We start from the raw sequence: 15,762 nt of genomic DNA, 5'->3' as shown, positions 1-15,762 counted from the left end.
GGAGTGAACGTATATATAACTGGGGAAGCATGTTTAAGTGTACACTATGGCAATTTTGCACATTTACCCTCTTAAGATTAAAAAGAATAATTAAAATATAAAAATAACATGAAATAATTACGTGGGAGTGATAAAAAATTTATATATAATTTTTTAAAATAATATGATTTATCATAAAAAAAAATTGTATCAACTCATTTACACTTATGATATACGATATACGATATACGAGATTGAGATATATATTAGTTGAGTGGGTTGTTTTGGTAACAGACTGTATTCCATTTACTTTTGTAGGGTTGTGGATCTTTTGTCCAATTCTACTCAGAAACACTATCTAATTCTCCTACTTTTCTTCTTTCTCTTTTACATTATTTACAACCATATTATGAATTTAATTAGTTTAGACATTTTACATGTTAATTATCTAAATTTGTTTTACCCTCTGAGTTGCACCCTTGTTATTCTAACCATTTGGAGGTGGTAAATTTGAGTGGTGATGTCATAACAATTTTTAAGAGGAAATTAATTTGTAATTTTTACAATAAATAAAATACAATTCCACTATTTTAATAGATTATATCTTTATAATTTTAATGAATTAAATCAAATTTTTATATTTTAGGGAGGCCAAAGTATAATTTTACCTTTACCAATTTAAAATTTTAAAAATTTTAAAGGGCCACATAGAAAATTTTTCATTTTAGAGGGCCTAGTTTCGCCACTATATTTAAGTACATTTATTTTTCATTTAAGCATTAAAAGGGTTATAAGTAGAAGTGGGCATTGTATTGAAAAAATTACACGATTTGAGTGAAAAAATTTATGTATATGTTAAATGAACTTTTAGTTAAAATGGTAAAGTTAAAGGTGTGAGAACTATAGGGTTTTTATTATTATTATTCACTATACATAAGAATATAAAACGATAAAAATAGTCTAAAAATAATATAATTTATTTTTATTTCTCAAGGTACATATCGCAGATTAATCCTTCGTATTCTATAGATTCATTAAAGGGGATAGATGTCAGCCACGAGTTTTAAAGCTGTCCCGCACTCAAGATAATAATTGAACCCTCAACTACTTGTTAAAATAGGAGAAATCGTTACCGTCTCACCTAACTCCCATGATTATTTTACAAATATATTTTTAATCATTATTCAAATAAGTTAAAGTAAAGCTTTAATAAAAATATATAATTATATGTAAACCTTAATGGATGGAGAATATCCCAAGTCTTTGAAATGTTTTTGTTGGATAAAAGGCGGGATGTGCAGTGTTGTTGTCAAAGCATTCCCGTATTGGAAAAAGATTATAGTGATTTCCTTTTTAATATTGTCAACTAATCTTACGGCTTTTGAGACTATAAATTCAACATGATATAAAAATCAATTTAATTATGTACCAAAAACTTAATTTTATTTAAACTATGAAATAAAATGTACTAATGTAGTTCAAATTAAATAATATGAATTTTTAGTATCTCAAACTTTATATAATATTTTGTTGAACGAAAAAATATAATAATAAAATATTTTGAAGAGAAATATCTATTTACATTAGTGTAAAATTAGACATTTCCATAACTTTTTTGGATGATTGATATTTTAATATTTTGACAGTCATTCACGTATACTATGCATGTCAAATTTTGAGTAAAATAAAAATATCTTACTATTTGTTTTGTATTATTATATGTTCCACTTCACCTAAAAAACTTAGCCAAGTCAACCTCTTTGACCAGAATAAGACCAAGAGGAGCTCACTCGAAGCACCTCCCCGATACTCTTATCCTTTCCTTATCCCTCCTAGAAACTTAAAATCCATCAACTAATGACTTATCCACCTTCAAGCCCAACCTAATACGTTAAAAAAAAATTTCTTAATCTTTCACTATGCACTACTCCCTCTAAAGAATTACGGATCACTATAACATTAGCCATCATCATCATTAATAAAAGAGCATTATGTAGCTGAATCCAAAAAATAACCTCACTAAAATCAATCTCCCCAACAACACATCTAGGCATCCATTCTTTCAGTATCAAAGAATGCCTCTTCATCAATTCTCCAAATCTAAAAGAAATGCTATACAAATTAACCTCTAAACTCCTAATTACAAGCACTTCACTCTTCGGCCACAAATTCCTCAAAATATATAAAACACCTATGCGATTGAAAGGCTTATTTGCAACACAAAATAAAAGAAAACCTAACCTCATCTATTACATTGAAATATATCTTGAGGCACAATCAGTTAGATCAAACAAAATCAAAGCAATACCTAAAAGAACAAGAAAAACAAAAGAAAGATCGGGGAACAAATCTCATGATTGAGAAAAACCTCTCACCACTCAAGAAAAAACAAGGCTTATTCTTAAACTTAATTGGCCGAATATCGTACTAAAATATTGTTTACTTACAAGTATTTAAAATTTATATTTCATATATCAAAATATTAACAATTAGTTAAAATGAATTATTTTTTTATATTCTTATTAAAATATCATAAATATTTAAATTAAAAATTAAAAATTTTAAAGTCACTTCTAATAAACATTTCTCACAACACTAATTAAGGATTTGAATGCAAACCTAGTGTTAAAAGACACTGATAGATAGTTGTAGGAATTAGATTAGTCATTACCTAGCAGTTAAGCTATAAAATTATGTTACTATTGTAATTTAATGAAACTACAGTATATTTTTCATTGGAATTCAATACTAGAATTACTCAATTATTGGTCATCTCCCACTCCCACCACGCCATTTCACATCATGATGATAAAAGAATGTCATTTTTCTTCGCCCTGGACCTTAGTATGGTACCCATTTTGGTGGAAAGCTGACAATATCCTCTCCCAAGATCACCTTTACAAATATTATATTACCTATTCATATTTGGTCACATTTAGTCTTAGATTTTGGATCTAAATAATGTGCCTCACTTGCATGTGCTGCAAATTGCACAATTAAAATATTCCAAAAGAAAATAGCAATATTTGAACATTGTTGGTCGATTCAATTTTTAAAAAATTAAAATTAAATAAACTGGACTAAACATAGAGAATTAATAAATCAATCGAAATATATAATAAAGAAACTGAAGTTGCCGAAATTATTGAACCACATTCATTTGTTTGAAATTAATGGAATCCAAATAAAGTATATAAATTTTATTTTAAATTTGTGTCTATTTTACGGTGATTTTAGTTTAGAAATAAAATTATAAACCAATCAAAAATTTTATTCCAATTCTGGATGCAAATAAAATCAAAGCTGAACAAATAAATATTTTTTAATATTTTTAATAATGTGGATTAGTTGAATTAATAAAATATTACATACTTACTCACATAATCATATAATTGGGTTTGATCTAGAACGGAATGAAGCACATTTTATGACTAGCTGTTTATTTTTTTAGAGAGCACTCACAACAAAGGGATTAATCACTACTATTAACGATAGATCCCATGACTCACTTGATAAAAATGTAACTAAAAAATGGGCGTACAATACTAAATTTTAAATTTACAAAGAGTATATGTAGCCCTTTCATGATCTGATTTTATTTATTTATTAATTAATTTGAATAAACCATCATTTCATGATCCGGTGATCATATGACCGACAATGTTTTACATTATTCTGTTTCTCTCCTAAAATGGAAACCAAAAGGGGGCACTTAGGTTAGGTGTCTACCTTATTATATATTTTGCTTTAAATTCATGATAATATATTTAATTTAAAGTAAGATCTTGGTTTACTTTAAGTTTTTTAAAATGCAAAAAAAATAATAGAGGCTGAAAGCTCTTTTGCTTCTATAGGGTGTTTGTACATAGTATTTGATTTTAGGTTAGAAATTTTATTATGATTTTAAAGGTAAATTTGGTCGTTTTATGTTTTGTTAAAATGATTCTAATTGTATTTTTGGTTTTTTCAATCTATTTTTCTAACAAATTTAATGAAAGTACCGTTAAAAAATTAACGGGATGATGTAAATTTTCATACATGGAATATTTTAATGAGATGTAATTTATCACTTAGATAACCTAATAAGATAATTATCGTGAAAAATAAAAAAATAAAAAATAATACATTAGATTAAAAAACTCTTAATTTAAAGAAAATAAAAGTAATTATCTAAAAAATTAACTCAAGAGAAAATTTTCTCAGTAAAAAACATACTGAAAGATTAAAACCTTTTGAAAGAAAAGAAAATTTGAAACATTAAATTTATTTATTAAATCTGTTAGAAAAAGCAAAACAAATGTTGATGGCAAAAAAAGCTCAAAAATACAATTAGGGCCATTTTGACAAAACATGCAAATGTTAATGACCAAATTTATTATTAAGCCTTTTATTATTAGTCTTTATATTTTATCTAAATTATGGATTTAATATTTATAGTTTAATTTGATTGAATTTATTTTTATATTTTTGAATTTTAAAATTAGACATGAAATTTATTAAACAAAAGATGTGCTTTTTTTTTGTAAGAATTATGTAAAATAACAAACAAATGATATTGGATTTGTGACAATATATTTATCATATAAAATTTTAAAAGTTATAGAATTTAATAGATATTATTTGATCAAATTTGAAATTTTAAAATTAAAATACAATGATTAAATTAATTTATAACTCGTGCATAACACATGGACGAGTAACATAATTTGATCTAATTTTATAAGTTTGAATATGTCAAAATATTTATACTCTTTTAAATTTTAAAATTTAATCTTATATTTTAATTTTGGAAATATTAAATATTCATACTTCTTTTAGTTTAAAAATATAGATCTTTTCACAAACTTGTCTCCAATTTTACACTTGGCAGCCCTCAATTTTTTCAATTTATCACTTATTCTTTAAAAATACATATTTTTAAAAAATTAAAACAAATGTTTTCATATTTCAATAAAAAATCCTAAAATATTTATATTTTTTAAAATCCAAAATTATTTAAAAATTAAATCTCTTTTGAATTCAAAAATAAAATAGAATTTTTAAAAATCCTTTCAATAATTATAAAAATATATATAAAACATCCAAAATGTGAAAGAATTTGCTTTTATTTGCTCCTTAAATGATAATAAAATCTCTTTACGGTTTGAGCTATTTGTTTAGTTGGTATTCAATCGAATTCGAACAAATATTTTAAATTTAATTTAAATTTATTATATATAAAATTTATTTTTACATTTTAATTCTAAAATATATAAAATATTAATATATACATACTTTTTAAAATAATGATACGAGCTTCGAATTAATTTGAATTAAATTTAACTATACATTATTATTATTATTATTAAAAATACACTTTATAAAAATCTCAAGACTTAATTATGAATTTTGGGAGCTCCTCTTTGGAGAGGGGTGAGGCAAGTGGATGACCCAAATTTATGATTGTTGTAATAAAGAAAGAAAGCAAATATTATTTATTTTAAAAGGTTGAAATAAATTAAGGGATGAATAGAGTTATGTGGGATATTCAATATCGATGCTCACACATCCTTAATTCATTGCTACGTTTAGATAAGTTATTTATTTGTAGAGCAATCATGAATTTTAGTGATTTAAGGAGAGAAGTCTCATCTCATCAACTCCCACTTTGCTCTTTTTATATACTCTTTTCAAATAAAAGATTTTATATTTATAGTTAATGTACTTTAGGTTAATAAAGTGACTGATAAACTAGTTAGATTGATTTTGCATTCCACTAGGTGCATCCAGGGGTTTGCAGGAGCTCGACCTCCTTAAAATGGAAAAATTTTTATTTAAGCCCTTTAAAATTTTTAAAATTTTAAATTAGTAAATGTAAAATTACACTTTAGCTTCCCTAAAAATAAAAAAAAATTTTAATCCTTTAAAAATTACATTCTGCTTCACCATTGCATTCCACCACTTATCACAGCAAATTTAATGTTCCTCTTGTTATTGTCTATAATTTATTTGTAATAGAGAAAGTTGTAGGCCTGAGGGTCAAAATTAATCAATAGAATACACAAACAGAATTATAATTATCAATATATTTATATAATTATGATTAGAATAAATCGTTACAATGCGAACTAATAATCAAAAAGTATATAAATCTTTATCATAAAACATAAACTAAACCACACATAATATGAGCATGAGATGATAAAACTCCTAATCACTAGTCTTGCAATCAGTTGATTAAAAAACAAAATCTTAAATTTAGAAAATATCAAAAACAAATCTTATCTTCTTTGAGTGTCCCCATTAAGCCACAAAGTAAAATTGATTGAAGCATCCTATAAAGTAACCAATATCAAGACAAACACAAAACATGAGGGGATCAATTTTCACCCTACTTGACTATTATTTTCTCCATTTTTTAACTTCAAAATTATTAAAATAAATAAGTTTGTGATATAATGATAATAAAAAATAAAAACGATTTTGGTTAAATTGTAAATAAGTTGATTGGATGAGAAAAATGACAGAAGGATTGTCACGTGAGCACATTACAAATGCCTGAGCCGTGAGGTTTCCTATTTACTTTACCCGACATCTCTTCACATGCAATGGAAGTTCGTACATTACATCGCACTTTATTAGTTTCCATATTTTTATTCAGCTTAATATTTTACTTTAATTAATATGAAATAAGTACTGTCTCTCTCTCTATATGAAACTTCCTGTTGGTTGTTCCACTTTGAAACACCTTCTTTTAACCCAATAATTATTTTAGGTTTAATTCTTATATTTTTATTTCATCATTTTAATTTTTTTGTACTTTTCTTTAATTTTCACAAGTTTTGATGACTGTTAAATTTATCAAGTTTTGTTATTTCTAAAATTTAATGTGCCAAATATATTATCATATTTTCATATGCTGCTCACTGAAAAAACAGTTAATGGACTAACGACTGTCATTTGCATCGAGACCGTAATTTTAAAATTCAAAAAGTATGGGGACTTACAACGATCCAGTTGGAGAAAATGGACCAAATCTATAATTGTATGCATAGTACATGATAAGTAATTAAATTTAATTGCTACTGTTTGGGACAGGACAAAATTTTCCAATTTTAAAAAGTACAGGAGTTAAAAAGTGATCAATTCGAAAAATAAATAGACTAAAAGTGATAAAATAAAAGAAAAGGGACTAAAACTACAAGTTTCATAACCAATGAATTCTAATTAAAATTAATTATAATTGAAACAGTAATGAATTAACTTATAACTTAAAAACAAACACTCTTTTTACATTCTTCTTAATTATATATTTCAGTATCCGAACCTGGTCTTAAAGTTGAATTTAGTACTTCAAGTTATTTTTTTATTCAATTAGGTATTTGAACTTGGTTTTAAGATTCAATTTGATACCTAATTTCTTTTGTCCAATTAGGTAGCTAAACTCGGCTTCTATGTTCAAATTGGTACACAAACTGTGAACAAAGAAAATCAAGAAACTTAAAACCTAGTGGGGACTAAGTGGAATAAACATTTAATAGAATATTCGGCTGTATCCCACCCCAGTTTGGAGGATGGGTTTTATCCATCACTACCGATGGCAGTGTTGGGGCGGGACCATCTAAGCATGGGCATAAGAACTGATGGAATTTGAGGAAGGTTTTACGTTGAACGGATCACGAGCAATAATATCCCAGAACGGGGCCCTTACCTTTCAAACATATTCGAGTGGCCATGTGATCAACAACCTTTGCTTTACCATTATTTTTACTCTTAGTTTTTCTTTCTTCAAATTTTAAACAATTTTATAATTTAAATATACTTGTTAAATGATTTGAGCAAAATAACTTATTGTATACTTCTAAATATTTTATATTTATTTATGTGAGATTTTAAATTTTTTAGAAATTAAATATGTATTATATAGAATTAATTTTGTGTATGTATTAATATATAAATTACATGTAATGGATGTGTATGTTTATATAAACTATGAATAAAATATTTAATAATGTCTGAAAAATTGAAATGATGTGTCGAAAATTTTGCCATATTTTAATAAATCTTAACCCACGAATGAGAATATATGATTGTTGATTTGGGTAACAATTTATTGTTTTGTTGTCAAAAGCCAAATTTTAGCCATTTATTATATATTTATGAAAATCTTGTGTGGAATGGGAGGGATGAACATGGAAAACCACACTATATTTTGTGGACCAAATTTTGTTTTAATTTTTTAACAATAAAATTGGTTGGACTTACATTACATGAATTCATAATAAATCTTTTATTAAAATACCCTACCTAACATGTTTTGTAACTCTATCGTATCAAATTATGTAACCAGAAATCTACACTACATTATTTAAATAATAAGCTGTCAATTAAAAGAAGACACGTCATCTATAACGGTCTCCCTCGATAACCTCACTAAAGCCAATGAAAGGGACAACTATAATGCTTTCAACTAAAGTTTCCTCTCTTTGTTTTCATCTGTCTTAACACTATTGGTGTCAATTTTATCTACTAACTACAACGTCAAGTGCAACTTGAGAAATAATTGATAGTAAGATAAAAACTTATCTTATATGGGTTGGCGTATTTTTGACCTAAATTATTTGGATTTTTATTTGATGAATCTTGGAGTTTATCAATAACCTATTGTGTAGCTTAAATGTGTAGGAACAAATAAGGTAAAGATGAATTAGAGTGTTTCAATCGAATCTAAATTCGCTTAGAAGATTATTTGAAGATACAGTGTGGTTATTTTAATAGAACAGGGTATGATAACTAATTATAACTTACGTAATTCACCTGCTTAGGTTAGTAAAATATATGGAGAGAGCAAGTCCTTCAATTGTTTATATAGGAATCGAGTAAACTAAATTGAGTGAAGCAAATTATATTTAAGAAGAGTTATATGTTTTGATAGTTTCTTTTTTTCTTTTTGAAAAATTGAATTTTTTATATTAGAATATATTTGAAATATAAGTTGAGGAAAAAAACAAAAAAAAGCAACATAAAAATGGTAGTGTGTTTGACTATTGACAGATGACACACCATTTTGTTTGTCAGACTCGTGACTTCACCGACACATCAAACAAAATGGAAACAAGAGATGAGAATGGAAATGTACCCATTTTATTTTATTTTTATATATCTTTGCTCAAGTTTCAGGAATCCAAGAACACTCATTTTTGTCTGATTATATGTGAATTGGCGGATCTCATGCATCAATTCATGTTATTCAACTTGATGATTGATGCCCACCTAAGAAATAATTTGTGCAAATGTTGGTTTAAAGAAATCATTTAAATTCAATAGTTAGGGTATGCATCTGTTCATAAATTAGATTATTTATCTAAAATTTAAAAAGTTTAGATCAAAAAAATTAAACTTAGAAAATGAATTTAAACAAAAACAGTTCTTACACCTCTTCAAAATATAAGTCGAGATTATTCAAAATTCAAAACCCGACCCAGCCTATTTTTATATTTTTTTATAATATATAATTTATAACTCAATAACTAAATCTATAATAATATAAAATATTACAATAAGAATCGTTAAGATGTCTTTATATAAACTTTTAACAAATAAAAAATAGATAAAATTTTAAATATTGACTAAATGTAATATTTTAAAAATTCAAGCAAAATATCGAAACCTAAAAATAGACTTAACTTAATCATTTACAAATTAAGCAAAATTTTAAACTCATATTCTGTGTCAAAACAAGCTTAAATAAACATAAAGTGCACATACATTTATTCATGTGTACTTACTTTTGGTAAATTTATATTTAATAAAAAAATATTTTAGAATTTTAAGCATATTGAGTACATTATTTTCATTTGTTTATATTAATTATATTTTGGTATTATCTAACTTAAATCTATAGCTTGAATTTTTAATTAAGCTGATGAGGTATTTATACATGAAATTTTCAAAGAGTTTACTAAATAAATAAACAAAAATTCCTTTTTACCACCACAAAGAAAGATTTCCATAAATGCTATGTATTTTTCCCCTCCTTTGTCACATCTGGCGTTTATTAAGCCTCCCAGTTGGGAATGTTTGCAGTTGCTTCATTCACCATTTTCACAAGGGTCACCTATGAGACAGAACTAGCACATTACTTGAAAAGTGGTGGGGTTTCATATTATTTAACCATGCTTCCCATGGCAGAAAGCTGTGAATTTTAAAAAATTATCGTAATTAAATCATTTCAGATAAAAAGAAGCTTCAACTCTTCATTTCATTTTCACTGCTCATGTTATGAAGATATGACCTTCAAAGACAACATAAGGGAGTAAAAATTGAGACTAATCGTATCAAACATATACTTGTACCCCGCATCAAGCCCGAATCCAAGTAACAGAGTTTGGGTTTAAAATGAAGAAATGGGGTGGAGCAGCAGAGCTTGTGGTTTGACAATATATTCAAGTTGCCTCAACCCAGATGCTAGGATTTGAACCTTAAACCCATTGGATGCAACCTCTTAAGGGTAATTGCACCCATGAACCAATGGGCTAAAAACCTTGGTTCAAATTTGCTAGGTTTTGACCTGACTGATCTTGAACTTGGCCAAGTCCAAGCTCGAGCAATCCACCATATGGCTTGGTTTAGCTTTAATAAAGCAGCATAGCACCAAGAAAACAAAGACTATCTCAAACTAAATACAAACTGCAATACATGCTAAGAAGGAATGGTACGGAAAGATAGCATTGCACTCTAGCTTACTCAAAATCAAGTCAGAGCTTAGTTCAGCTGGTTCATGCAACCATCCTTAAGAGGAGGCATCTATTGAGTCTGAAGTTCAAATTCCAGCATTTTTAACCCTTTCCTTATCCCCAAGCTTAAGACCTTTGTACCAAAAGAAGTTTCCCTAAGATATAAGAGCTCAAAACTTTCCTTGAAGCCTAGAATCTCTAATTGCAATCACACATTAGCAATGGTACTTTCACATATGAGCTTTTCTCACAAAGCTCAAACACCTGCACCAATGTACTTTTATCTAATGCATAAATTTTTAATGCTTTGCACCCAGAGTAAGACTAAGAGTGCATCTAAAATGAATGCTTTTGAGGACGTCTATAGCAGCATCATAGTCCAATTAAAAGTGGTTAATTCATCCTCAAAGTAAAGAAGGTTTGCCTGCAACATATGACAAGGATAAACTACCGAGCAAATTAGCTCTCGAGAATGCCACAGGAGCAAGATTAATAATAGCATTCATATTCTTCCTACAAATAGGAAACTCATTTCTGATCAGTACTCCTCAACCATCTGGCTAGTTTCTGATAGCACAAAGTCCATACTAAGCATCAAGTTGAGATTCACAAACCTAACAGAAAATAATCTCCAAGCTTCATGCTCATCAAAATCCAGGAGAGCAAACTACCCATACTACATATGATACATTCTCCCCAACCCTGAGGCAACATATTATAACAGGCAGCAGTTGTTAATATCGATATTTATAAAGACATACCACACTTTCTGGGACACCTGGAGGAGGCAATGAGAGATTTCGTGGTGGAGGTCCACGTAGAAATGATCTCTTGTCAAATCGCCATTCACCAATTTCACCATACATTAACTCGCCCTGAATGACAAATAAATAAAGTTAAAAGCAATCTGGAAATAAGATTAAAATTAATGTAAATGATGTCAGTGGTTATATTTAGAAAGTAAGAACAATTTATTCAATAAAATACATAAAAACAGTTCACCTTCATGTTGTAGTCACATCCATAGGTGTAATGAATTATAAACTTTTTTCCGATTTCAAAATCCCACGGTGGCTGAAATATATAAAAAGCATAAAGTCTCATCAATGTCAAACCTAAATCTAATCAAAACTACACAGAAAACGACTGCAAGGAAAACCTTTGAAAAAAAAAGGTTCCAATTGCCAAACCTGCAGCATGAAGTCCTTCCGAAGTATATGTTGCACGCCATGCAAAGCAGATCCCACAGCATAAGCATACCTTAGGTTTGAAAAAAAAAATCATGTTAGCACGGATAATCATGTAAATGGGCTAAAAATTTTGTAAAAGCAATGGCCATTTAGACACCAATACTCACATTTCTAGCACCCATCCAAAAGCTTCATCAGTCTCAGGGTCGTCCTTCATTTTTAAAGAAACATTCATCCAAGTAGGAGCGATTTTTTTAAGTAAATCCTGTATAAGAAAATCGAATCAACATAGAAAGCATCTTAGTTTAATATAATAGAAATCTTGCAATGTCAAAATGCAAATCAATGAGAAAACAATAACAATATAAAAGGAATGACATTAAGAGGTGAAAAGAGGAATAAGCACAATCATTTGAGCAGAGATCTAATAACACATTCGTAGCGAATATCATCCAAGTGGAAAATTCAACTTTTGATACTACTAACTGTCGCACAACAAAATTGGCATCAAGTCCAACTTATGGATCGGTTAATAGGAGAATTTCACCTTCTTGATAATGACAGGTGAATTGCCGATTGGATCAATATTTGTCACAGGTCCCATCTCCTCGGGGAAAAACTTCCTCAACACTTTTCCATAGTCAGCCGGCTTAATATAGAAAAAGGGGAATGCAGCTGGGAATCCTCCACTTGCCAGATTAGGCAGCGGATTGATAAAAATATGATCAGGTTCTGCCATCAAGATATAGCTGCATCAAAGGGGGGAAAAAAAGGGGTAGCATGCTTAAAAATACTGACTACGGTATAATGAAATTGATAATGAAATCATGATATCTAACAACACTCACTCTTCTTCAATTGTAGCCTTTTCCAGCCACTGCACAAAAGCCCATGGTCTATTTAAGACAATATATCCCTGATACGAGAGAGGAATCTTTTCAGAAAATGCGGCACGGTGCTGATTCTAGAAACAAATACAATGCAAGAATGCAGTTGACCATGAAAATCTACGACCATCCTAAGCCCTTTAACACACATTATTGAAGTGGCAGAAAATGAATGAAATGATTAGTGATAACCAAAATATGGTAAAGCAAAAAACTCACTCGATCCAACCCTTCCGGAAGAGGATCAACTACAATAGTAGGAATCTCATCCATGAAGTTGTCGGGACTTCCGGAGTGCAAAATACGTGTGAAACCTCCCATATCTGAGCCAGGCAAGTCCTTCTTCTTCTTATACCAATAGTACATAATGCGACACTGCCATTGGCTGTATGTCGCATCAGTAGCTGTTACGGCAACATGGAAAGGCAATCTGGCGTTCTTCGGTTTCCTCACATTTTCAGGCATCTTAATGACAGGATCAAAAAATATCCCACCGTTGGCATCATCCTCAACCCATTTTGAAATAGCTCTACTGTGCATTATCATCGTTACCAGATTATACGTTGCAAAGCAAAAGCCAAGAACTAATGTAACCAGAACAAGTGGTGAAGCACGTCCCATGTTCTTTCTCACTATCATTGACAGTTCTAGTTAAATAAGGACTCTAATCCTCCAAATGATAACGAAACCGTCCTGTTTCAAATTGCTTAAAAACAAGCCCTTCACCCCCGACCGGTTAATGATGAACAGGCCCCTAATCCATTAGTTTCCAAACATTATTGAAGTTCCAATATAAAGAGTAGCCAGGAATCTACATAAAATAGACAAGATATTAATTGAGATGAAACACCAAAAGAAAGGCTCACATGGCATATCAAAATTCAAGAAACGTTTCAAGGTAAAATAACAGAATTCCTACAACCAAAAAGAAAAAGTGGGGATCCATATTCCATTAAACCAAACATAACCTTTAACATCAATATCAATCTAAAGAACAATGATGTTACCATAATTAAACACTGTTTCTACGAGTACGGGGATCAAACTTCAAACAAAAGGCTTCGAAACATATCAAACAAAATTCAAGGCCCCTGAAATTGATCAAGCCATCCTCAGACAAAACACAACCAGCAAACTAGAATTAAAAAACCCACTTACAGGCAGCGTTTTCAGAATTGATATCAAATAAACTAAATAAGTGACTAAATAACATTAATAACAAAATTTATCATTAATATAAAAAACGGTTTACTAGTGACAAGTAAAAAAAAAAACATTAAAAGATAACATAAATGAACCCCTTTTTCTGCATTTTCCTGAAGTTATTCCTAAAGAGAAAAGAATGAGTATCCATTAAAATTGGATTAGAATGAGAATTAGAGAGAAAAGCAACGATTTTTAATGAAAAACAGGGTAAAATAGGAAAAACCCAGATGCAAGTTAAGATTTTTGTGAGTGAATATAGCTTCTTCTTCTTTTTTGAAACGTGAGAGAGTATAGCATTAAAACCACATTAACTCAAAAACCCATGTTCCTGTTTCTATGAAAACTTACATGGCATAAAACATGAAGATATAAACAAACCAAATAATAAAACTATTTTACGTTTTACATTAATGTTAAAAGGAGAGAGAAAGGTACAGCAGTGACGTGATGTGAGAGAGAGAGAGAGAGAGAGAGAGAGAGAGAGAAATGACAAAAACTGAAGGATCTGTGTTTCGTTTTTTTGTGTGTTTGGATCAAGGATCGTGTGAGAGGGATTTGTAAAAGTGAGAAAGTTGGATGTTTTAGGTGCTTGGAAAACTTAAAGTAGAAGGGGTTGGTGGGCTTTAGACTGATCTTTTATTTGGTGTGAGAAGAGGAAACAAGGAAATAAAGATCCTTAAACAGTGGAATGGAGTCCATTGATTAAAGATACTAAATGAATTAAATGAATGGTACTCAATTTCTCAATTTGTTTTAATATTTTTTATTTAATTGGTATAGTAACTCAATTTAATTTTTTTATAGTATTTGATTAATACCGTTAAAATATATTAATGTGGCACTAATAATTAATAACATGGCAGCATATGATAGCTCACATTTTGATACGTGGTAAAAAATAAAAATATTTAAAATATATAAATAAATATTATTTTATTTTTACTACGTGTCACCCTGCTACTGGTCGTTAGTGTCATATCAGCTCAATGTCAGCATATTTTAACAATGTTAGTCAGGTACCTAAAAGAAGTACCAAGTTGACTTACGATTTCAAGTTTAAGTATCAATTAAGTCCAAAAACAATTTAGTTTAGGTACAAAATATATATTAATTCTTTTTTTATCAGGCAACATTTAGTCCTTAAATTTGTCATTTTTTTAATTTGGTCTTTAAACATTTTTTTGGTCTAAATTAGTCCTTGAACTCAACAATTTTTTTCAACTTTGGTTATGTGATAACATGATACTCTGAGATTATGTTGTATCATCACTTATATTTTAAATAATATTTAAACGATGACATGACACAATCTTAGAATATCACATCATCACATGGGCCAAAATAACGAAAAAGTTGTCAAGTTTAGAGACTGATGTAGACAAAAAATTTTAAGAACTAAATTTAAAAAATTATCAAATTTATAGACAAAATGTTTTTTAATCTTTTTATGGTGATAGACACGGAATTGCTTACCATTTTGCTTTTCTTTTGATAATGGGCACCATTAACAAAAAGTCATTTATTTTATATTTTATCTTTTTTTTAATCAGAAAATTGTTCTATTAGGAAAAATGTACACCAAAACAAACAAGTATAACTTATCAAGGGAAAGTTATACCCAAACCATTAGGCTTATCCTATACACCAGACTTAAATCCCTCAAAACTATCAGATAAATAAAAGACAGTATCATAATTGAACAAACTCACAAGGAACAAGAGAGAAGTGTCTCACATGACGATTCATATGGAATAAGGCCACCCTAGCTAACTTGTAAACCACCCT

General features: G+C 28.8%; 1 protein-coding gene across 2 annotated transcripts; it reads right to left on the bottom strand.

Moving 5' to 3' along the window:
- Nucleotides 1–9,816: 9,816 nt before the first annotated feature.
- On the bottom strand, nucleotides 9,817–14,572 carry LOC105776480 (hydroxyproline O-arabinosyltransferase RDN2). Of its 2 annotated transcripts, none has more exons than XM_012599145.2 (9): nucleotides 14,413–14,572; nucleotides 12,991–13,582; nucleotides 12,733–12,800; nucleotides 12,432–12,633; nucleotides 12,052–12,149; nucleotides 11,885–11,954; nucleotides 11,697–11,768; nucleotides 11,456–11,569; nucleotides 9,817–10,075 (listed from the first exon to the last, which is right to left on the bottom strand). In XM_012599145.2, the coding sequence occupies exons 2-9, from the start codon at nucleotides 13,408–13,410 to the stop codon at nucleotides 10,016–10,018; spliced, it is 1,104 nt and encodes a 367-aa protein (XP_012454599.1). In that variant the 5' UTR covers nucleotides 13,411–13,582; nucleotides 14,413–14,572; the 3' UTR covers nucleotides 9,817–10,015. The 2 variants fall into 2 exon arrangements, with proteins under 2 accessions (XP_012454599.1, XP_052477843.1); XM_052621883.1 differs by lacking the exon at nucleotides 14,413–14,572 and adding an exon at nucleotides 13,779–14,390.
- Between the last annotated feature and the right edge of the window lie 1,190 nt (nucleotides 14,573–15,762).

This window comes from Gossypium raimondii, chromosome 10 (genome assembly GCF_025698545.1).
Source record: "Gossypium raimondii isolate GPD5lz chromosome 10, ASM2569854v1, whole genome shotgun sequence".
NCBI classification, from domain to species: Eukaryota; Viridiplantae; Streptophyta; class Magnoliopsida; order Malvales; family Malvaceae; genus Gossypium; species Gossypium raimondii.
The sequence above is the reverse complement of the archived record's forward strand: the minus strand, read 5'-3'. Positions and strand labels throughout refer to the sequence as shown.